The sequence below is a fragment of the Bombus vosnesenskii genome, unplaced genomic scaffold (genome assembly GCF_011952255.1).
Source record: "Bombus vosnesenskii isolate JDL3184/JDL3185 unplaced genomic scaffold, Bvos_JDL3184-5_v1.1 scf7180000013409, whole genome shotgun sequence".
Classification (NCBI taxonomy): domain Eukaryota; kingdom Metazoa; phylum Arthropoda; class Insecta; order Hymenoptera; family Apidae; genus Bombus; species Bombus vosnesenskii.
Genome location: NW_022883031.1, coordinates 385,664 through 411,225, shown reverse-complemented (window position 1 = coordinate 411,225; position 25,562 = coordinate 385,664). Strand labels below are relative to the sequence as shown.

Sequence of the window (25,562 nt, the reverse complement as noted above, 5' to 3'; positions counted from 1 at the left end):
TTACACAAGTAGATAGCAACTGCAGGCTACGCATATCTACATGAATTAATGATACACTTAGTATTCGGCGTGTCAATGTATGAGTATATGTATGGAAAGAAATAGAGAATGAGGTTGTCAGTTCTGCCTAGATGTCAGAATAGGAAACAGGGGCTACATATTCCGCTTCCACGGTCAGATTATTCATCCCAAGGATTCTGCTTAAAGTTAATCACAACTCAAATTCATTAATTTAATAGTATAAACTTATAAATTAGTTACGATGATAAATAGATAATTGACCTGTATTAACAATAAAAAATTGGATTTTTTATTATAATACTAATAATATTAAGCAATATCAATAAAGTGGGTTTTTTTAATTACAATATTGTGTTGTACAAATGCAGCGATGGACGTCAACAATAAGGAGGTCAAGATGAACCACTTGTGAGCCAACTTTACCAGCAAAAAGTTTGTTGGAAAACAGTTTGGTTGAGATGAAGATAAAAGATTGAAATTCATAATTCGTAATGCATTCATTGAAATGGGTGAAAATTAACGATAAATTCATAAGAATAGGTAACACTTTAAATTAAATGTTACATGTTAATACAATTTGAGGGAAATCTAAGAAACTGTGTAGATCAAATTCTTTGCAATAAATTAAATTTGTAAAGCTACAATCTCTGCGAGGTTATTATAAAAATTAATTATATTGTAAAACACCTTCCTACTCTTTACCTTTGCACAAATCCCAATATTTCATATTCCACATTCAATAATAACCAAAAATACTGAGTACAAAATATCTGATATCCATTCAAAGAAAAATATTCCAACATAGCTTTAGTTGTGTAAAAATAAATACGCACAAAAGGTACCAAAGCCTACTGAAAAAGAATGTTTTTCGTTAAATGCATTTTTTACTTAAACAGTGGCATCTGCAGTTTTGGAATATTCGATTTGCAAAATTTCAGAACATCCAATTCGTTATGTTCGGTTCGTTAAGCGAACTCAACGAAAAGAGTGTTGCGAGGACGGGACGTATCGTTTGATTCGCATAGATACACATATAACTGTGTTAGTTTACACAGTTATCTATTTGTACGTGAATGCGAGAGAGAAAGAGAGAGAGAGAGAGAGAGAAAGAGAGGCAGATTTGTTAATAGATAGTACCAGCGAGACCATACTAAAGACGAAAGCCTCGATGGTGCACAGCTAACTGTTGGGAAAAATCCATATTCATGAATACTAGACCCGTCTGCTTAGCTATGCGTCTAATCTGCAGAAATCTCCGATTCTAGACTCCAAGATGTTGATGCTTGTTCCCTGGATGTGTACGTACTGCTCGCGTAAAAGCACCACGCTCGAAACCTATCCGTAAGTTTCGACAATGGTATTGCGTATGCGAAGTAAATGGAACGGTATGCAGTTCTGGTTCGGTTTCATTAAGTAAACGAGAAGGTAGTGGTTAGGAAAATGTAATCACACCTCGATATTAGAAATTGGCGAATATTGAAATGATCTTGTGTGGAACTGAATTTTTCACCATTTTGTGTCTCTATTTAGATAAGATTGAAAATTGACATGTAATATATTGATTTTCATTCTTATAAGTTATTGTTCGTTTCTCGTGTCCACCGACACAGTCGACAGTTTTAAATTCATACGCTGCATTGTAAAAACTGAACGATTCATGTAACACCATACGGCGTAAATATTAATGATTCTGACATCTCTTAGCGATGACAAAGACAGGATGAAGATAATATTATTAGACGTATAATTTCCCCTGACACGTAAAATTTGAATTGAACGTGATATTAAAACGTGGATTTATTTCTGTTTTGTGATAGATTTCCAACATATCTACGATGTCAATATTTGGAAATAAACGCAAAGTAAATTTAACATACGTAGTAAGCTACTACAGGAAAATTTATCGAATCGTATATACTCGTATGTAGTAAAACAGCAAAATTAATAGATAAATCTTTATCGTTTGATACGTGTCTTATTCGATTTACGTATCTGTTCATAACTGATAAAAACTTTCTTCATTTTACTTAATGTTCTAGCAATATTTGATTTTAAAGCGTTATAGTTCTATGTCATATATTTACCAATATGTTAATAATACATCTCTCATAGTATGTAATAAAGTACAAGAGGAATATATACAATCTTTTGATGCTATTAAACCAGTTGTAACACAAATATGTAAATTTTATATTTTTTAAAATACTGTAATATAGGAAAAAATTTCTTGTACAATATTTTACCAGAATCCTTTGAATTTGCCTCTAAAATAAAAATTTCGTGAACTGCTTCACGAAGAGTGCTTAAGAATACCATTTGCGTTATCGCGAGCTACATATATGTATAAAGTGCTTGAATGTCGCCTTAGAGTTCACACCATTTGTTGCTGTGATAAGACTATATGCAATATCTTTCGAAAGGGATTTCTTTATGCGAACTTACCTGGACGTCGCTACTCGCGTAGTCTCCACTTTCTCGAGAAGCTCTCGAGTGCGTAAGTGGTATGATAGCTGGTGGATTATTATGACCTTGTGGCACAATAAGACCTCGCATTGTCGAAGTTGCACCTTTCCTGGAACGATCTCGCGGGAGACTGATGTCTCCGGCAGTTCGAAGCGAAATAATTCCCTCACCTCTGTTTTCTGGCCTTAAATTCAGCGTGAAACATACTCTGAAACAAAATACAAGCATTTTCTCAAGCTCTCGAAAATTTCTTCTACATACTATTAGTTTCAAAATTGTATCCTTAAAAATGAACTATACTAAAATTTTATGCTTTATGCTATCATTAATCACTAATCATTTATTACGTGTCCATTTAGAAAAACTAATATATGAAAGTAATATATTGTGAAATTAAAAGCACTATACTTATATAAGAAATTTATATTATTCAATACGTCGAAACTTTTTAAAATGAAGAATAAAAGAAAATATGTAAAATATTATTTGTAGCTTATATTATTTAATAAAGGTGTTGCATTAGTCAACATCATACAAAAATTGTATTGTATTTAAAAATAATTTATAAAATATGACGCAAACGTTAAAGAAGAAAAGTTGGAAAGGCCGCTTTCATTAAAACTTATGTTTTATATTTGAACAAGAAACATAAAGACAATCTGGAGAAAATACTTATTTTCTAACTTTTTAGTAATTTCCTTTGATTTCGCGCAATAATACTTCATGTTATGTATACGTTAATATTGAAGATCTAATACTTAGTTGAATCAAATATTATGAGAAATTTACATTAAAATTTTCAATAACGTGAAATAATCTGCAAGTACGTTTTATAGACATGTATGGTTCTTATTCGTTTTGTTATTAAACTATAAGACTAGCACTATTCATAAACTTTATGTATTTTGTTATATATGATTAAAAATGTTTGCGGGCTTCACCTTCCATTTTGAATAGTCGCTGTTGGTACAGGACCACCACTGGCTCCCATGAGGAAGTCTTCGGGGTCTGACTCATATGGAGGTTCGTCATACCAGTGTTGACCTCCAGGACCCAAACCCAGTCCTCCTCCGCAACGTGCATCCTCGTCGTACATGTAAGTGTCATCTGAACATTAAAAATACATTTGTCATTACTTTGAAATATTACGATAAATTCTTTTACTAATTTCTTAATATTAATATTAGTGAATTTGAAGTTAAACGGCGACAATAAGTATTTATTTTTCTCTACATTTAATTAAAAACACGTGTTCGCTGATATCGAACGCAACATTGGCCAAACTTCATTTAAAAAATATTTATTACGTTTAAAATACAAATATACAGATAAAATAAAATTTTAGATATATAATAATATAAAAATTTTAGAATTTCGATCTGTTCAATGAAAATACAAGATTTTAATTAACTTTAAATATAGAAAAATAAGCCTATCTCTACTACCATTTTTTTTTTAACATCATTAAGCATATTTTTTAACATCTTTAAACATCTGTTAAGCATATAAATCATTGACAAGACACATTGATCAATTTCATAAATTCTTAATTTATCTCGTAATTTGCTATTATTTACGTCATACGTTTTTAAAAAACGATCTCACGAAAATAAATAATTCGTTTTCTCAAAATTGAACGTCAATCGAGCACTTATATAAAAAAATTGAAAAATTGATAAAAAAGTAGAGCTTTTCAGTTCGACCGATATATAAAAAAAAATAATGTATGAAATTGATAATTCAACAATAATATTAAAAAACGAATTGAAAACAAATATGCAATTTAATAAAGCCAGTCTTACTGCTCTCTTCCTCTCAAGCGATTTGAACCTCCATTCTGTTTCTTCCTATTTTATTCTTACTCCTAAAGAGAAATTCTATCAGCATCAACTTATCAAACGGTTTTTATCGTTTCGCGCAGCAATAGTGGATGGTAAAAATTCTTCTCGGAGAAATTGCACGGTGTTTCGTTTGGTAAAGTGTAGCATGGCGCTAATGCGTGGTAATTCGAGACGCGAGAAGACCTCGAGTGCCGTTGCTGGTGCGAAAGACTGAGCGAAATCAAGCGTCTGAGGATCGTGCACGTGCGTGTGGGCGCGAGAAAAAATGAGGGGATCGGGAAAGCGAGCCGCGGAGAAAGCAGTCGACGGTTGTTGACGATAACGAGATTAGCCAGAACATAGAAGGGGCTTCGTGGCTTGGTACCATTGCCTTCGTCGACTACGTGATCGCGAATAAAACTCCCCAAGTCAGTGATAAATCGGTAATAGGAAATTTAAAGGATCCTGGAAACATTACTCTCGATACTTTATTTGATCTTCTTTATGACACCCGATATATGTTATTATATTTGATCAAGTGCTTTTTTTGATATACCTTCATAATGGAGAAGATAGGTTGATTTATAGGATTTATAGGATCAAGTAGTAAAATAATGCATATAAGTAGGAATAAATAGAATCGCTTAAACAGAGTATTATTATAAGATAATTAGATAGTTAGAAATAACGTCGATTTAGCTACAAACAATTTATAGATATAATAAATATACTCACAATTACTACATAACTAGAGATCAAACGTAAAAAAGATTTTTGTGATTTAAAAAGGAATATGAATGTAAATAAGAAGGTTTAACATAAAGCTAGCAATACTTAGATTTCATATAAACTTTATAAAAGTACAAGAACTAGGAGAAAGAAAAATAACGACGAAAGACCTGTTAAGAATATCTTTGAAAATTGTTTTCATAAATAAAAAAGTATTCAATGATGTAATTTGTCTAAAAAAAAGTGATACCAAAAAATTAATGCAACGTTATAAATCTTCGGATTGATAGTGGATTCTTAATGTTTCACACACGTGAGCTACTCAATATTTATGCTAGTACTTTACTGAAAATAATTACAGCGTGTTATCTGATTGAAAACTATTAAAAGTCAACAAAATCCTAAATGTGCACACCAATTTTGATTCTTAATATTCATTTATAATACGAATAAAAGCAGATTGAGAATCCTAGAAGAGTTGCAAGGTATTTTACAAAAGATTCAAGTAGAACGAGAAGAAAGATATACATATCGTCTTTAACATCTCACAACAAGATTAACCTAAACTTCCATTCGGATCCTAAAACAAGCAGAAGACATTCCTTCAAAAGTTTTTCCGTTTAAGAGAATTTTTGTCTACGGCGGCAATTTCGTTTCAGTGCACTGAGATTTCTTGAAAAGAAAAAGAAAGCGGGAAAGGGACAGAAGAAGAGGCATCGTAGAACGAACGCGTTAAATGAGTCCCTAGAGGGTGCGGGTGAAACGTACGAAGTGTCAGGCGTTTGGGAGTCGATTCTCAGACTGGCTGGCACGTGCAAGTTCTGCTCAAGGTAGACACACTGGTCGTGTACTATAACAGAAGCACGCACACAGGAACGTACCAAGGACGTGGCCTGGTTGGTTCGAGGAGACTGGGCTATAAGTTGCAGAGAGACAAGGCGACAACTAGCTAGAGGTTACACTCCTTGACGTACTTACCTCCAGGGAGCTGACCCCGTCCGTCTCGGCCAAGCTGCATTAAACCCTGCCGGATGTCCCTCAGTATCTGAAACAGGACAATAACGAGGGTGTGAATGAATCTCCGTTCGACTACGTGATTAGAATATACATTAATTTACAATGGAAAATTTGTTGAAATATTTTGAAATAGACTGAACCTGCAGCACGGTGACCCCACTACTCTGAACTCTTATTATAAAAATCTTGGTCCGCCACTGCACTATTATGAAAATATATTTATTTATTTATAATAGAACATTCTTTATCTGAACTTCATTTTTTTTTTTAAATTTTTGAACTTGATTCAATCTGATTTAGTCGTGAGCGATTTCGTTTGTTGGAATTTCTTTAAATTGATTGAATCTGAACCATCTATAGACGGTTCCACCTATTGGAATTTTTTGAAGTTGGTTGAATTCTAACCACGAAGAAATCAGCGAATTCTTATTATATAAATTTTTTGCCTTTCTATGGTGACTATATGGTTGTTCCTCGCATCGTAGAAGGAAAGGTGTTCAAATATCGATTCATCGATATACATTATATAGAATTTAAAATTTACAAATCCGTCAAATTGTAAAATTGTAGATGATCATAATTTATATATTTTATTACTTTTCTATTTGTTTTCCTATGCTGTTTACCTATATCACGCGAAAGATTAAAATAAATAAGTTAAAAGAAGCACAGAAACAAAATATAATATTATAAAAAATACCAAGTTCCGTGTACAATAGTCCATCCCAGAGGATACATTGTTACAACGAAACATTGCCAACGTTCATCAGGAAGTTTGTAACGGAGAAAGAACGAAGGGTAGTCGTTGTATCGCGTCTACATGTACAGTTTATGGTAACGGCAGGCGGGGTCCGAATTTTAATTACGCGAAACTGACGATTCCATACACGCATATGCGAGAAAAGTTAGCCTGGTCCTTTCAGAGAATTGAAGGGATTGAAAAGGGGCCCCCCAGAAATTAGCCGAAACTGACTGGCTTCTCTTGGCCCTAGGCTACTCAAACAGGCAGAAAAAGATAGGAAGAAATAAAACGGAGAGTTTCCTTTGAGGTTGCGAACAATATGGAAATAAAGGTCTGTATCCGTGTAAAAGTTTTAGTGTCACTTCTACCTTCGAAGGTTTACTGCTCCCTAGGGAGGATCTTCTTTTCTTCCCTCCCTATTCCCTACCTTCTATTTTCTCCACCAACCGGTTGACTTCTCCTTTGCCACGCGAGAAACTGCGGGATAATCCCGTGGGCGACCACCTCGTCAACTATCCTCGTCATCATTCTCCCCTTTCTCCACTTTCTGCTTCTTTTCTTGTTCCAAGTATTATACATGTCATTGATATGACATTTTAGACGCGTAAGTTCAACTTTTACGCGGATAATTCGTGTCATTTGTTTAGTGTGAGAAGCTATTTCTTATTTCAGGGTTATTTGTGATTATATAGTACATACATAGTATACAGTTACATTACTATAGACGACCTTCCGGATAGTAATTCAGTGAGAAGTTCGAAGTTGAATCATTGTTATTTTCTTATAATACTTGCTAATAACAAATGGTGGATGATCGCTAGACGGAGTTAAGATGACAAACGATTAAAACGAGATAAGTGACAGAAGTTAAGATTTCCAATAGAAATAAAGCATTTCTGTTAATCTCCCTACTAATGTCATTTATTGTTTGAGTAGTATTCATGGAAGAATATATATTTGATGGTATTATATTCAACGAAGATATGTTAGTACTCACAAACACGGATTAGTATCTTAGCTCTGTTTCTATTTTTATATTCCCTGATAGCTATAATTATTATAAGTAACAGAATATGTAATAAATACTCAAATATTTTTCTATGTCAAATGGAACTACAAAAAATATACCTGAATTTATTATATGTTTCATAGTAATAAGTACAATTATTCTTATTATAAATATTTGAATACAAATTAAATGAATAGTTATAACGTAAATGGACACGAGCAACACTAAGAACCCATGAGGGTAACACTTGATGATAATGCTACAGCATCGATCATACATATGTGATTCGCAAGCGTGATAATTATAGTCGGACGCATCGAATTCACACCTGTGTAGGAATTGAGGTGTTGAAACATAATTAACTAACCTGTTAACTCGAGAATTACTTGATCAGAAACAACTCCTATGCATGCAACTCCCAGTCCATACCAGAAACAGTTCCATTATTTCGTAATCTATTATTGAAGTGAATGACGAATCTACTTTTAAAAATAACTAACGTGTATAAAAAAACAGCGATAATGATATAGAAAAACGAGATAAAATATCAAACCAATCTGAAAATGTATAGGTATAAGAGTGATGAAAAAAATGTGTAAAAAGCAAAGTCAATCAGTTCTGAGAATTTGTTTCTCAGATAAATCAATAGTAATAAAATGAGATAATATAGTAAAGAAATTTCGATAAAGTTCGTACTGAATTTTAGTCAGTAAATTGGATGACAAACTCTGCTATTACGAAGCAGCTTAGAAACTTTTGTCAAATAATCCCAGATGATCCAGTTGGTCCCTCACGTTGCCCGTTCCAAATCTTGACCAGTCCTTTCCGCAAACTTCAACGATACCATTCCGACTTCCCTCTCGAGCTACGAGCTCCTTTACGAGTTTCAACTTCCTTCCACATGTGTTTCGTCCATTTCACTCGAACAGGAGGAAAAGGGGATTAGTGCTTTTAAAAAGTTATCAGTAATCTTCTGCGAGACTGGCCTTATTACTCAAGGTGTACACCAATCTTATCTCCATGTGATAATTTTGATACAATTATCACAGCACTTACTGCTTATTATATTATTACATATAATATTATATATATTATGTATACATGTATTGTATATAATATAATATGTAATATATTACGTATAATATATTATATATAATAATATAATTAATCAAGATATATCAAAATATTTTCATCGCCAATTTAGTTGAAATTTTGCATACTCGCTCTCTTTTTATACAAAAATAGCCCGTTATAGTATTATTATAAGAGTATACTCAATATTTGCGAAAATATGTTATATTTTTCGAAATCTTCATGATTCAAGATTCATTATTGTATTAAAGTAGAATAGAAGTATTTAAAAATCAATATGTTTATGCAGGATTTCAAGTCTAAAATCTCAGCTAGATTATTTCTCACAATCAATTTCAAATAAAATTAGTAGAGAATTGCGGAAGGCAGATTGGGTTTTTAATAAGTTCTATCACCCTCTGCCGTCATTTATTGTGTAAATTATTTTTAAATTTATTCTGTTCTTAAATTATTCGACAATTAAATTATCCTCGTTTTAATTGTCTCTATATTATTCCCAAAATTTATTCGATGAAATTGTGAGAAAGATATATACATACGTTGCATTCGCAATATGCTGTGATTCGATAAAATAATTGTCTTCATATAATACTTTGTTATATCATTTATACGATTGCGCTTTAATTGTCAATTGCTCATTAATCATTACAATTAATTATATCTTATAGATAATACTAATAGCAAAATATATAACATATTTAGAGGAAAATAATATAATTTTCAAGATATAAAGGTTGATAAGCTTTTGATAAGAACGATAACAAAACTAAAAGCTGAACCAATGCACCATTAAATTGATCATGTTTATTGCTTTTATTCGTTTCTCTTATGAATTGAATCTAACTCACTTCCTTTCTTTGGTATTCGTACAAACAAAAATTCATTAGTATATAAAAAAAAAGGAAGAGTGAACATTAATTTAAATTGCACTCACCTCTTCGTGTTCTTTATGAAATCGTTCCTTCTTTCTCAGCGCCTCTTGAACCTTCAGCTGGAAAATATAAACCAGTAAAGTCTTCTCTACATACCGTATTGACCAAAAATTCAATAATAGTACGAACAGATATTTCAAAACTTTTGAAGAATTTTATATAAAACAAACGTACCTAGGTGAATCAATTTCAATTAAGATAACAAAAGACGTGGATAATTAAGATAACAAAAAACTCGCAATCTTTTTTTTTTTAAGAATTACAATGTTTAATAAAACGAACAAATTAGACAAAATTATTAATTAAATTTTATATTTCAATTTTCCATTATCTCTGATAAAATGAAAACTGTAACTTATAAGTTATCATTTAATATTTATAAAATATAAATGATACATATAAATGAAAATCATACCCTATGTATGGTTTCCTCGAAGCTATTTGGCTGACCACCGTTCATTTGCAAATATCTTAATCGATCGTAATCTCTTGGATCCACCATAGAACGTAAAATTGTGTGTCCCATATCTGGTCCCAAGCCTAATCCACTTTGCAGAACACTATCTGGTGTGTCCACCTATCATTAACAAATCGAACAATACAAAATTATTTAAAGTTTATATACAACAACATTTTCTTACATATAGATTTTTATAACTTTGCCTTTATTTAAATATGAATTATTCTACGACATTTGTGACAGTGTAAGTAAAAAATAAACTATGAGAGGATATAATTGTTTTACTTCATTACTCTACAGAATGGTAAATTCCAGGAATAACCGAATGAAACCAAAATACTGTGTACGAAATTATTTAAGGAGCGTGTAATTAGGAATCATAATGAAAGTATGAAATAGTGTTTCGTTCTGCACATCATTAGTCGAATAATTAAGACAGAGACTGGAGTATTTTGACAGTGATAACTTGAGGCAAAACGTTCTAGGCGTTTGTAAAGAGCGTTCTGCTGCGAACGTGATTTTAACTAGAAAATTCATCTCTGCCGCGAAATTATATGGGACATTAAATAATAAATGTCATATACAGAATATTTTAAAAAAGAAAGGGTAATGAAACATCATGGTGAACATAATAATAATGATTAATAATTATCAATAATGGAACACTTTCTTCGTCAGAATATCTTAATTTGACAGTGAAAAATATCATAAATATTTTAGTAATAGAATTAAAAAATCCGAAAACGGTAATAATTACGAATGGAATATAATTGGGTAAGGTTGAACAAAAAGGAACAAATGGCAATTGCAAAACAGGAAATCAAAATTTGTGAGGTGTGACATGGACGGAGAAAAAAATCATTTTCACGAACGCAAAGGTTATTATCTCCTGGCTGAAATTTAATTAAACCGCGTGGCATTTATGTTAAACGGATTAAAACCATTTGTTTGCGTTCACAGGCTGAACTTCGCAAATACAACGGTAGAGGTACAATTCCTAAGACTGAATAATTCCAAGAGACAAGACTGGGAATTTACGTGATTGTTCCCTGTTTACTGGCAGCATGTTGACTTTTACCATACTACGCCATATGTATAGCTAAGATGAAGGAAAAGTGAATATATTATGCAACCAACATAGAAGCTACTATTGAAAAATCTGTCATCTCTTGTCAAAAACAAGGTACGTAGCGATAAAGCTCGGAACATGACAAAACGAATCTAACATAAGTACTATATTCTAAAATATACTTCATTAAAATTTACATTCTTTCATTAATATTTACATTCTACGTGTTTTTTTATATATCATCTATAAATCTTACTTAATTTATTTTTATTTTATGAAGCTAATATATAAATTTATATTCTATGCATTTCATAAAGGTATAGTATTCGCTACATTTTTTACTTTCATTAAATTTATTCGTCTCAAAAAAATCATTTTTATTGTAATGAAAAGTACTACAAAGTTAATGTGCTTTATACCGAGATAACTAAAATTCTGTTTTATTAGATTTTTGTTATTTAGTATAGTAGGAAATATATATTATTATAGGACTTTATATAAATATGCCTTATTTAAATACAAATGGTCTTTTTTATGAAGTCTGTAGACTTCTGAGATTAATTATAATAAATATAAAATGCTCAATAATAAATCCAGTTGTCTGAACTCGACCAAAACAAAACTATGATATTAATTAATTAAAGAAATCATTTATTCCTTGCAATTTATGAGTTTTCGGTTCTTGGAGGTGAATAAAAACTAGACGCCAGTGGGCAACGACAGTTTTATCATGCGGTTCAAATCCATCAACAGGATAATGCCCGTATAAATCCGTCATAGACATGCACCATTAACGAGCATTTAATTCTAGGAATTCGAGCCGCAACGGACGAAAATCACGGAGAAATCTGTATATTAAAAGAGGGTTTGTCTTACCCAGCACTGGAAAATCTGTTTAACGTTTAGAACTCGCTATTAGACGCAGTATGGCCAATGAGCTTTGACTCGAGTAAACCAACAAACTCTGTGTGTTACGAGTTTATAGCACACCTAAAATTCTTCCGGCGAAATTTTATTATTGAACCGGAAAAGTGCAGCACTAGTCGGTTACGTAATATTGAAACATTTTGGTTCGTAAAGTTGATATTAACAAATACTTGGCAACTTTCGATTTGTGGAATTTCCTTAGCTTATTGTTAAATTAAATTGCTGAGATAAATATAGAGGGTGAGCGAAGACACTGTAGTATGTTATGTTATAAATATTAAAATTTATATACAAATTGTATGATTCTAACAAAAATTAAAATTAAGATATTTATAGTCACCGAAGTATCTTTTATTAATTTCAATGATTGTCTTTCATTTTTTAGTCATTCTGTGTTTCATTAGTTCCTGTCGCCCTTGGATCTCAAATTTTATTTCTAGAAATTTTCTATTATTTAGAGTAAACATGGTAGAGATGGATCAGGTTTTTAGAAACACTCAAAAATCGAGCATTTTAGGAATATTATATATTTTTCACTCGTGGGTTCATGTGGTGAACGATCCTTCTTGAAGTATGTAAGAATCGCAGCATAATATTTTCATAAATAACTACAGAAAGAGGAAAATAAAATTTTAGCTTCTGGGCTATTCCTTGCACTACGGGTGAGATGGGCCATTTTCACGTAAGTTATAATCGCTCATGAAATTGGTTTGCGGTAACTACTTTTATTGGAAAAGCTTTTTTAATAAGGAGAAAAGAAGACTCTCTATTATTATCTACTATCACAACTACTATTATTACAGAAGTACAAAATATACTACTTATAAAAATAAATAAAAAACATTTTTAGATACTATGAAAGTTATTTATTAAACACTTGTTTTTTTCCCTTTTTTGCCACAATGCTCAGACATAATTTTAAATATCGGACATCCTTCAGGAATACATCGAGAAAAGACAACACATTTAATTCAATCATCTTCTTTCGTCGAATCATTATAGTTTTCACCGTATCTGATGCATACATCTTCGTTCCAGTTCTCAAAATCACTATCAATTTGTTGTTTTGTTTGAAGGACGTTTAATTAAATTTAATTAAAACACCTCTAATTAAATCAATTCAAAAGACGTACGCCTAACGGATATTTTTTAAATTAGATACGTACTCCGTTTTTTCCGGACTCACTTATATTGAAAAAGTGACTGAAAATAAGAAGGTAAGTAAGGAATAAAATCGCTTGAAATTTTCACAAAAGGTATATTGAGAGCATTTTAATCATTTAAATAGAATAGATTAATTTATCTTCTACCACCAGTTCATCCAATGGTCTTCGTACTTTTTACTTCGCAACAAACTTCTAAATTATTCATTCATTTCGTAGTAATTATGTATAAAAGAAATTTTTAAGGAACGAGTCTTGCAATATAACATTAATTAATTAGTTGCAAAGTGAGATGTGTATAAAAGTAAAAGCGAGATAAATAAGTTATTTATGTACTATGTAGTGCATTCTTCTCGTCGCTATGTTAATAATGGACTATCATATTTTTATGTAAAGCTTTACTGAAGTTTGAAAACAGATCACTAGTATTTTTATATTAAAATTGATACAGAATTAAGAAATAATTAATCAATTTGACCCGTTCCAATTGTTAATTTTCCAATTAACGAGGAACAAGATCCCTTTTGGAAATATTATTCGATTATAAATTCGATGTTGAAGTTCGTAAAATAAATTTGTAGTAACAACTCACATTTTTATCTCATTTCTTTGGCAGTATCTTTTACGAGACTACACCAAGAAATGATAAATTAATGAAAGTGGCGACAATTTCCTTCGCTCCAATTTACAATAATTAGTGTAATTGTACGGTATCTAATGCCATGATATTAATCCTAAGACTACTGTAATACGAAAAGTAGCTAATTTTCTGCAGTATATTTAACGAGTAATTTTAGCTGGACAAAGATATGCGTATATAACACTTGCTATTCTTTTTGTCGGAAGTAAATGTACAATATGTTATTACAATAAAGAAGTTTCATTTCTGAAAAGTATCGAGTAGGCTGAAGCGATAGAAATAAATTGTGCAATCCAATCACACAATAAAATTGAATTTATCAGTAAATAATAAAAATCAAATAAAATCAATAAACGTAACGATTACCAAATATGTTCAGCTCTTCTAATTCAAAATTCATTGTTTCCATGTGTATTTTTATGGAAAAAAAATTAATGTAGATTTCATAAAATTAAATTGAACTCATGGTAAGTATAATAAATGGAACGAAAAAAATTAGATAGGGCAAAGTTATGAAAATAGCGGGAGTAGCAAATTCAAGATGGAATTCCACCAAACGTACACCTAGGTCTAAGCGTGTGTTCTTCAATATTGGAAGCTGGCACCGCAAAAATTCTAGTCAGGGCTCTAAAATAAAAGTGCTTGTCAATAAAGAATCCAGTAAGGGCTTTCATGGGTATTGGGTATCGTTCCTATACAATACAACAATTTAAGAAAGAAAATAACTGAAAAATAATGTATTTATACGATATATTAAATAGCATTATCATAACAGTTTTAGCGCGTTTATCATCTTTCAATACATATAAAATTATTTTATTATTTAAAACATTTAAAACAGCACTCTAAATTGTTAAAAAAAATAATCTTATTATATTCTAATGAAATCAGTATATAATATTCATTTTTCGATATTATATAAGAAATTTATACAATATTGTAATATTATAAAAATAAGACTGCAAAGAATATATCTGGAAAATTGAAATAAAAATAATGACAATACATGTGATAGTTGTGATATTTGATCATTATGAAACAATTACGGTGAATCGTTCTATTCAAAAACGCCATAGAATAGAATGTTACTACATGAAAATTTTCTTAAAGGAACACGTTATTCGAGGCACGCGGTTTCCAGTTCAAAATTACAAAAGCAGCGACCGCACGAAATGCACGTCCTTCGATATCCCAGGCAGCTATTGCAAAGAGATTCTAGTCACGAGCCTCGACATGTCACTCAGGTAAAAGCGTTTTGCAGCGAAGAAATCTGTGGCTTCCTTAAATCTGATGAAGGTATTGCGACAATGTTGTAAATTTTACAATAAATTGCAACTAAATGTAAAATGTTTCTTGCTTGTTTAAACTTTTAAAAAATGACAATACATATATAATATAACATTCAGATACATATAAGAAAGATACATGTAAGATACATATATACTATAAATATTTTTATATCAAGATTTTATATTAATATATTCTTTTATAAGACACTGAAATTTTACATATTTTATATTTATCATTTTATTTACTTAAACAGAAATTAATGAACTAGACAAAAAATTGACCGATACGATAATATAAGGTATATTTCATTCTTTATTTTGTTTCTTATAAGAAAATTCGCGAAGAAACTTGTTATTTTTGAAAGAACAAGAAAATAGCGAAAACTTCATATGGTACACTTATCCGATATAATAGTAAGTTGTTCGAAAAGTGTCTTTCTTTTACAGACACGTCTTTTACAACGACGCATCTTTATACAAACATGAAACCTAATCTGTCAAACACTATGATCTTTATTTTGATAGAACAAAATGGATCACACGTAATTCTATAAAATAATATAAAACGAAAAATGTTGTGCATCCGTTATCTCCTTATAAAACGAAACAAACATTTCGGACGACCTAGTAGATCTACAATTCTTACATATCGATAATGTTATCTTATCGAAAACTTTTCAGCTCTCTTTTTACATCAATCAATTTAGAATTTTATCAGCTCTTAGGTCCATCGCGAAATTTTTAATCTGTCAGAACATTAATAATGATCATTTAGTTTATCATATATCATTTTTGATTTAGTTGTTTGTCTATTGTATGATTTAGTAATTTGCTTCAGTATAAAATATCGGTCGCCTCTTGTAAATTCGGTTGTATCCTACAAGGTTGATCGCATAACTGGAAACAGTTCAATAATTCGGAAACTACGCCACTGCCTTTAATCTTTCTGGGTTCAAATTTTATAGGTCCTAGGGGCCTTTACATATGTGTCAGAGTTGATTCATATTCATACCCCGTAGGGGCTGAAACGAGGGTCGACTTAGAAATTTCAAATGGGAGAACCTATATAAATTTGTTTGTAAATAGTATGAATTTACCCCGTCTTAATTTTTTGATTTTATCCTGCATGAATTTCCAAAAAGAATGAACTATATTAAAGACTGGTGAATCTGAAAATCGATGAAATTCAGAAATTTTTCACGACTTGATTATGCGTCTCATTTAAACAGTATTTATTTTTCCTACAGGACGATTCTGTTAATAATTAAAATGTATCGTGCAACTTTTAGTTTTGTGAGACTATCATATTATAAAGAAAAAGAAACGAATACGTACGTTCCATAAACAAAAATGATAAAAAATAAATAGTTACACAAGCCAGATGTTAGGAAATAAAAGTGGTACGTGGAACATAAGGTGTACGAGTTATAAAGAAGCTAGATAGTATGTGAAGCCAAAACCGTGACAGTGGTTTCTGTTTACCGAAAGGATGGGGGTAATCTCTGCAAACGTCACCAAAACTACGTACACGTCGAGGACTATGTGTGTATATCGTAACTACCTAATAAAACTCGAATCTACGACGTGGCGTCGCGACGGCTCGCGTTAATGTCTCGCGAGACAGGCAACGAGTTAGGCCATGTGACGTTGACACGCTGCGGGGAAAATTGTTGACGTGGTAACGCGGATTTCCACGTGATAAAACGTGTGCTACACCACACCGAAACAAATCCTTATTGAACAGTAAAAATTTTATTTTCTTTCGTAGAAAAGTAATCTTAACATTCGTTTCTACGGAAAATTAAATTCTTTGCAAGGTATAAGATTTCTTGCAAAGTGGTTAACTCGACGTGTATTATTCATCCTTCTATTGTCACATTTGTATCACGTTTGTGTCATTCGTGGTATTAAATGTCTTATACATTCATCAAAACACTGTCCCCATTGATAAGTAGATTACCGATATTTTTAGAAATTTGTATTTCTATGAATACAATCTGTAGAAATGAAAAGAATAGAGAAAAGAATTGTTTGAGTATAATTTACAATAATATATAGCCGACGAATTTTAAGAAATAGAATATAAACGAGAAATTTAAAAAATTGAATGTGAATGGAAATTGTTTGATGTAATTAAAAAGAAATTTTCGCATTTTCAAATTACCCACAAATGAATAAGAATCCGCAGTCTACAGATAAGTATGAAATATTTTTCCGTGCATTTTCGAAAAAGCGAAGTAAATTTTTTGTGCGCAATAGTACTTTACTTTGGGTAATATCTGGACATAGAAATATCACACACATATATACATCTAGGTATCTTTCAACCGATACAGAAAATCGTTCAGGATACATCGATGCAAATGAAACGGCGTGGTCACGGAAAGAGCTATGGTTCTCGTCAAAATGTTTTACGCGATATGGAAGATATATGTCATGAGTATGCAATCATATTTCATGCAAATTTAGTAAGCTGTCTTGCGACAAGTAGCTCACAATGCCGATTTCAGTACGTTTTGTCACGACAATTGAACAGATGGTACATATATCCATTTTGTCGCTCTTCATTCTTCTATCTGTCCTGATATCAATGAATTTGTTAATATATTCCTGTTTGCATATTCTTATTAGATGTCATTTTAAGCTTTTATTAACGAATTTTTTACAGAATAATATTAAACATATTTTTTCTGTTTTCTTTGTCTGTGCAATTAAAAAATTATCCCAACAAAATTGTAATAAATATCGTATGGTATAGATTAAACACAGAATATAGCTAGGATAGAATTTTGAAATTTATTTAATCTTACTGATGTTCAATATTTGGATTGATTCTTCCTGACTTCAACTTTGATAGGTTCCTTTTAAATAGATTACTTGTTAACACTAAATATAGTATACTATAATTACAAAAGGTTGAATTTTTGAGACTATATTTATCGAGGCAACGTATATTTTATGGAAAGGAAGATGGATTGTTTTAATAATGCATGAGCGATGAAATACGTAGATTTATCGATAAATCATCAGATGTAAAATTAAAGAGATATAAAATATACCAAATAAGTGATAGAATAAGTAGATTTATCCATAAGTGATCAGAGATTAAATAAATATAGAATAAGCTATGCTACTCTATTATTTGATAACAGCTTTGTTCGCGACTGACACAAGTAAAATACGCAATATAACGCCAATACACTTTTTTGTTTCAACTGTATTGTTCATTGTTATTTCTACCTCACAATCTACATAAATAATTAGTTTAGATCGCATAATAGAACTTTCAGATTGTAATATGGGTTGCCGCAGTAGCTGCAACTCGTTTCGAGGTTATTTCTGTTGGCAAAACAGCTCTTTTGGAATAATATACGCGTAATTGGTTGTAACCAATTTAATTAAAGTTGAACCGTTTAAACGGCACGCTTTCCTGTATGAAACTTCAGATAAGCGAGAACATAGTTAAGCAAGCAGTTAGATGACTAAGCATATTATCGTTTAGATTCTTTATAACCATAACTGCATAATGTAGTAAACACTGCGGAACTTTGATTCTCGAGTTAAAAGCTCATTCTCGTAATGATAATTAGATACTCTATACCAATGTGTGAACTTAGTTTGTGAATTACTTAATATACTTCATACAAATACATGTTAATCAACATTTTGAGAGATTGAAAGTTTTCAGTTTCAATAGTTTTTCACACGCAATATGATTGCAATTTTATATTTGCCTGAAACATAGAATTAAGAATTATAGAAATAAAGTATTAACACTTTGGAAGATATTAATCAGATAGTTAGACAAAATTATTATTTTGTTTGAAATAACAGGAATTACAAAGCTCGAAACCTACAATCAAAGTATAATTGAAGGAAATACATATTAGCAAGATAGTTTGAAAAAAAAACATAATTGCTACATAGAAAATAATAGTATCAAGAAAATAATTGAAGAAGTCCAATAAATATATTTTTGCGAATTTCAGTAACCGACGACATTATAATAGTGTAAATTGTATTTCATGTCTTGTAGACAAATCTATTTATTCCCATTACTCTTTCAATTAGTATACTTAATTGCGTATATTTATTGCTTCAGAGACGTAAGGTTTAATCAATAATGATTTATATTATTCTCATGATGCTGTATTTTAATATCTGTTCGTTTTTCTTTCTAAATATTTTAAAAACGCAATTTTTTGAAACTATTTTTAAGAGAAGGTCAGCTAAAAGTTAAAAATCTAAATATCCTGCAATTTATTGGTGCATTTTCAAAATCCACTAGTGCCAAGTAATTCCTAAAACATTTTTTAAAAATTCAAGTCACAAATATATTTTCTCAGTTCGATAGTCTATAATTTATCAACGTGCACTGGCAGCAGTTTTCAGAGATCAATTCTAAACCTGGCTGTCCATGCGCGCCTGATCGACGCGTAACATTTAAATTGCACGTAATTCAGTAATGAATTAACGCGTTGAATCTCGACCGTATAATTTACGCGCAGCGGTTCATTTTCGTTCTACGCTTTTATCGGGAATCGGCGATTTTAAACACGAGACACAGGAAATGCACAATCAACGAATTATTCATCCAAAATGTATTGTTTTTTACATGTTAATCGTGAACATTGATTTATTTCGATAACGGTTTAGTATTTAATTGCGATTCTCTTAATCGTAAACGTACAGTAGATTCTCTTATCAAATAAACACAGTTTAATTTATATTTCTGAAATAAATTTGCTTACTGAGGTATCTGATAAATTCGGTTACTTTCGTTTAAAAGCAATATTTCACCACTTATCTGACAATGAGTCATCTCAGATTTATAGACCGACCGTTCTATGGTTTGGACGTTTCTCATGATAATTTTCTTATTACATTCTCTTGATGGTTCGCGCAATTATTGTCAAAATGTTAAAAGAGCTAGCTTATTAAGGACGATGTTGATTATTGAGTGTCCAGTTGAGAATCATGGTGCTGTGACTTATTGCTATTCAAAATAATATTCAAAATAACTTGAGTTGTATTATGATATACTATGATTGAGTCGTATTGACATTTTTCATAAAATGGTGTCTTGTATTTCTTATCACAGAAGATTCAATATACTTCTTCAAATTACATATCTTGACCGAAGATAAAGTCATAATCCAGTTAAATGAATTGAAGGCACTCGTTAACTTACATTTTCGGAATTTTCAATCGCAGACAACTAAATATTCAAGTACACATGAAATGTTTTACGAGTAGTTGATATCGTCTTTTATTACAATAACATTGAGCAGTGCAGTATTTTTTGGACACGTAATTTTAGAAATAGAACGACTTTGTAGACTGCTTTTAGTCGTAGAAAGTTGGATTTATAAAGGACCAGCAATAATCCTGGAAGTCATGTCCTGGAACAGCACGTGTTTGTCACGTGCAGTTACCAACTAAATTGTATCCATTGTTCACCACTAAGTTACTGAAGCGAATCAGAAGGGCAAGAAAGTGCATTTTGTCTTCTTCCATCTACGCATCAAAAAATTGCACCCTCGCAAATACATCGAACAAAAAACTATGACAGCACAAACTCACCGACATAAATACACTAACATTGACATAAGACATAAGATATTTTCAGAGAAACGAACGGAGCTCCATAAATATTTCTTAATAAATTCACATCATGTAACTTATTATTAGTATTTAATAAGTTGCGCAGCACCGGTCATTTTAATTCACAATAAAATGATCAACTTTATTCGAAGGTCGCAACTGCTCCCAAATGGTTGCTGATTTGAAACGATTGTTATTTCGTGCCACAACAAATACACTTAAAATGTTTCACGTCCAATAATCCAATATTCTAATTTGTATCGCATATTTATGATACGCACGTAATTAGACATCGTGATTCATACATTTCACACAATGAATTGTATTACTAAGTGCAAAAATAAATAAAAATTATTGAATATGTAGAAACACTGATAGAAGACAACTGCATAAAATATCTTCGGTACGAATTCATAGTAAAATTAATATAAACGTAAGTAAAAGGAAAGAGATAAACATAACAAAAACTACGCCAAGTTGGAAGAAGAGCGCAAACAAAAATTAAAATCGAGCTTAAAGCGAACGAAAAAAAGGGAAGGGAATAGAGAGAAAAATATTGAAGGAAAAGAAAGAAGTCGTCATTAAGGAAACGAACACGTGGAAAGAGCTGGCTGAGAGTTCGGGTTGAAGAGTTCGATAGAGAAGAGTGGCAGAAAGCAAGGGGTAGCGCAAGAAAAAGGGCGAGAAAAAGGGGAAGGAAACGAAAGGATTGAAAAGGACCTTCGCCAGAGGCCCTGAAGGCTAGCACTGATATCTTGTTTAATTAAGCAGACTCGAAAGTGCGGCCCGGCGTCTTGTCATGGTAAGAAGCCGACCTATTGTGAAACTCAAAGCTTCCATCGGACGGCACTCGCCACTAAAGAAACCAAACTACCCTCTTCTTTCTTAGCCTCTCCTTTAGCTGTTCTTGGTCATCTTACTAACGAATACCGACGCTGAATTTTGCATGTGTAAATATACATCCGCGTGATCACGGTGGTTTTCACGTTTTTTATTATATTTATACGTGTAGATAATAAACATAGTAAAAGCGATAAAAAAAACAACATATGAAAAATATATATAAATAATTGGAAAAAATCATGGATGGATTATACTGTAAGAACTCATTTAATATAACATTCTATGCGATAAAAGTGAAGTATTAAGAATTTTATTTAGAAAAATGCGTGTAATTTAAAATTTATAATTTACAACAAATATCAAAACTTCATCTATCTTTTATACATACTGTAAAATAAAGCTCTCGGTAAGCATCTGTGTATTCGGGCTAATCACGAGAACCACTGGACGGATTTTCATGCGGTTTCCATCGCAGAGATTTTAAAGAGCATTTCTCGAGTAAGGTTTACGTGCGTGACTTTGGGGCGGTTTTAAACCATGGATCACTACGATATGACCACAGGAGGCTGAGCAGGAACCGAAAATACGAACAAGAAACAGGATATTCGCTCGGGTGATTTTTTCCCTACTGTCGTGCTTTGTTTATAATCCCTACGAACTGTATCTTTCTCTTTTCGGCTTGCGGTATGTCAGAAGCTTAACAACCTCGTTATTTGACAATCGGCACCATTTTACGGATTTCAGCACGTTTATCGAGTCGATCGAAATTCAGCCGATCAATTCAATTCGAAATCGTCAGCCACATTACTAAAAAAGATTATACATATAAGATTTCGAAAAATAGAAGATGTTTTCTAAGATTTATCAACCAGAGTGAACTTGTGTCAGAAAATGATTAGCATAAGGGATCAAATAGCGAAATATACAACTATTTGTATTTGCTAACCTTTTCGTCAATCTCTCTTGAAAAAAGAAAGAAAATGATAGAGGAATCTTCATTTACTAAAAATCCTAAAATCTAATGTACATTTTCTTATAAAGTACTTATTTATAATGCTTGCTTTTACACTATTTGTTTTCAATGCGCGAATCGTTAAAAGTAGTTCATTAAAAGCATCCTTGTAAACTTAGCCACGAACGTGGTAGAAAATAGGAAAGATTGGAAGCTCGGATTTCTCTGCAACTCTCACGGAAATTGCTTATCGGCGCTGCCCATTTTCCCCGCAGAAAAACCGTTTATCCCACACTTTTCTCAATCGCCCGTGCTCCATCTCCGACACGTAATCAAGGATCGACACTTATCCTTGCACACGTCCTAACAAACTGACCGGCGAACCATATTGGTCATTAGCGCTCACACTTTTCGTTAGTCGTTTTAGCCTTGCCATTCTGCTGTCTGCAGATGTTAGCACCAAAGACAACAATGTCTATACTATCGCAATTAGAGCACAGTATGCCTGATTTTCTTTCAGTTACTTATTCTTCTATTTTTATCATTTTCAATAATGATTTTTTTCTACCATTTTTTTTTTTTTTTTGCGATTACCGGTTCTTTTCTATATACCTTTCGTATATATTTGTTCATTTAAATTTGAGTACCATCGTCAAAAGGGTAATCTTTGATAGAAAAATTAAAAAAATAGAAAATTCAGTTTTTTGTTTAGGACTACCTCGTTCGTTATAATATCGCCTAGAGAGTAAACTTTGTCGAAAAAATGTAAAAAACGAGGAATAACAATTTTATTTCTTTTTAGAAGCTTTTTCATGAAATTTGGAAAATAGTTTAAAATTGAACGAGAAAACGTCTCTTCGCTCCGTTGGACTTTATGACGATACTATAGTTTGCTCCAGATTAGAATGAAGAAGTTCTACGCAGAGATGAATTGTTATACAGATACAGCAAGGAGATATGTAACCGTAGCCAAGTAACTCAAAATGTTAGATTCTTGAGTTTTATGTAAGCAATTCTGTCCTAACGAGTCCCGTTTTTTATCCAGCAACGAAATGAATACCGCCGGAACTTTTCCTTTTAACAAAGCAAATCGTCTCTGCTCCGGCAAATTGTATAAATATCTTGTACAACCGTAACGTTTACACACCTCATGAAAGAAGAGGGATCTGCTGGAAATTTCTTTACCGAGTGAAACGGAACAAAACTACGTTCGTAAATACGAGTAAATGAAAATTAAACTAGCTAAGTTTGTTTCTTCGGACTAGAAGAATTTCTTACTTATGTAAAGTGTTTTATTTATCTTAGATTGTTTATCTCAAAATTATTTACTCTTATCGATACAAAGAACTGCGTCAAAGTAAAGTTGCTTAGTTCATTCAAGACCACCTTTCCGAATTTTCAAATTCAAACACATACGTGTGTGTTATATAAAACATTTTGAAATTTCATTAGCAATATGGCGAGACATGATTGCCATAATTATATCAGTAAAATTTGAAACCAATCTGAAAATGTAATTAGAAGTTACGAGATGTTTACTACAAACGTATATTTAGTAAAGAATTAGTATACAATACGAACAATCACTTCAAACATATAATAAGTATTGTGTATTAAAAGTAGCTGCATATTATAACTCTCAGAGATTTTACTCTACTATATCTCTACCAAAGAAATTTTGCAAATTACGCTATACATTTTCTCATGCTTCCATAACATACTTTCTAAACGATACTTTACATGATAGAATAATAAGGGCCAAATAAAAGATAGCAATTGACTACAGTAACAGCGACAGGTCAAAATTTATTATTGACTGATAATTGATCAAATACTTTTGTGATCGCTGCGAAATATAGATTCGCATCAAATTTCCAAACCTGTTTCAAACTTTACCAATATAATCACGATAATCATGCCTGTCCCATTACAGCGCTAATGAAATTTATAATATATTCATAGAAGGTCCAAATACTTTCGCGCAGCCATTGTATATTCATGATCGCAACCGAATTAAGAAGAACGACCGAAACGCCGCATAAACGGGTTTTCTGGTCATTAGGAGGCTTTGTTGTCCGGCTTAACTAATTTAGGAAAATTCGCCTTTAACGGCGGCCACCAATTTGTTCCGCTGATGCGATTCGACGGTGACGCGCGTTGAAAAGAGCACGAACGCGTTCAAACGAACCGTCTAGACAGTCCGCAATCGATCAACCCCACTTTAGAAAAATCTCACCGTGGAAACGACGACGACGTCGTATGAACTGCGTGCCGCGTGCGTGCGATACTGTGGAACCGTGCGCAACTGCACACCGCGAGGACACTAGACACAGCACGAATCTCCACGCACAAGGCGGCACAATTCTAACGTTTCTTTCTTCTATCATCCTTCTTTTTTGTTTTCTTTCTTTTCCTTTATCGATGTTTCATCTGGTCGTGTACATTTACTAATTAAAACGAAGCTGCTCGAAAAGCACGTTGGATACACCTCCGGTTTCAGCTGTACGCGCTACTGCTCAGACAAGAAAATTACAGGGACCGTGACATTGAGACTTTCATTGGGACGCAGCAGGCGAAGACAAAGAGGGCGTGCTGCTGCACGGGAAAGGACGGAGGAAGGATTCACGCCGAGGCTGAAAAGAGAGGCTGAACAACGGCCATTCCGTAGGCTCGAAAAAGGTGACGAAGACACGCAGATCCAGAGGAAAGAGAGACAGATGCAGAGAAAGGAAAAAGAGTTCAAGAGACGACGAGGGTGATGTACTATATCGATCGCACCTGAAACACCCA

General features: G+C 32.2%; 1 protein-coding gene across 2 annotated transcripts in view; it reads right to left on the bottom strand.

Annotated features, from left to right (window-relative positions):
- The window catches only part of LOC117237919 (SAM and SH3 domain-containing protein 1-like), a 370,645-nt gene that overhangs the window by 11,269 nt on the left and 333,814 nt on the right, over nt 1-25,562 (bottom strand). For both annotated transcript variants that reach the window (XM_033502359.1, XM_033502360.1), the window contains exons 6-10: nt 10,241-10,402; nt 9,828-9,884; nt 6,012-6,078; nt 3,426-3,591; nt 2,464-2,692 (exon numbers count right to left, since the gene is read on the bottom strand). In XM_033502359.1, the coding sequence (XP_033358250.1) occupies nt 2,464-2,692; nt 3,426-3,591; nt 6,012-6,078; nt 9,828-9,884; nt 10,241-10,402 (681 nt within the window). The remainder of the gene's footprint in view (nt 1-2,463; nt 2,693-3,425; nt 3,592-6,011; nt 6,079-9,827; nt 9,885-10,240; nt 10,403-25,562) is intronic.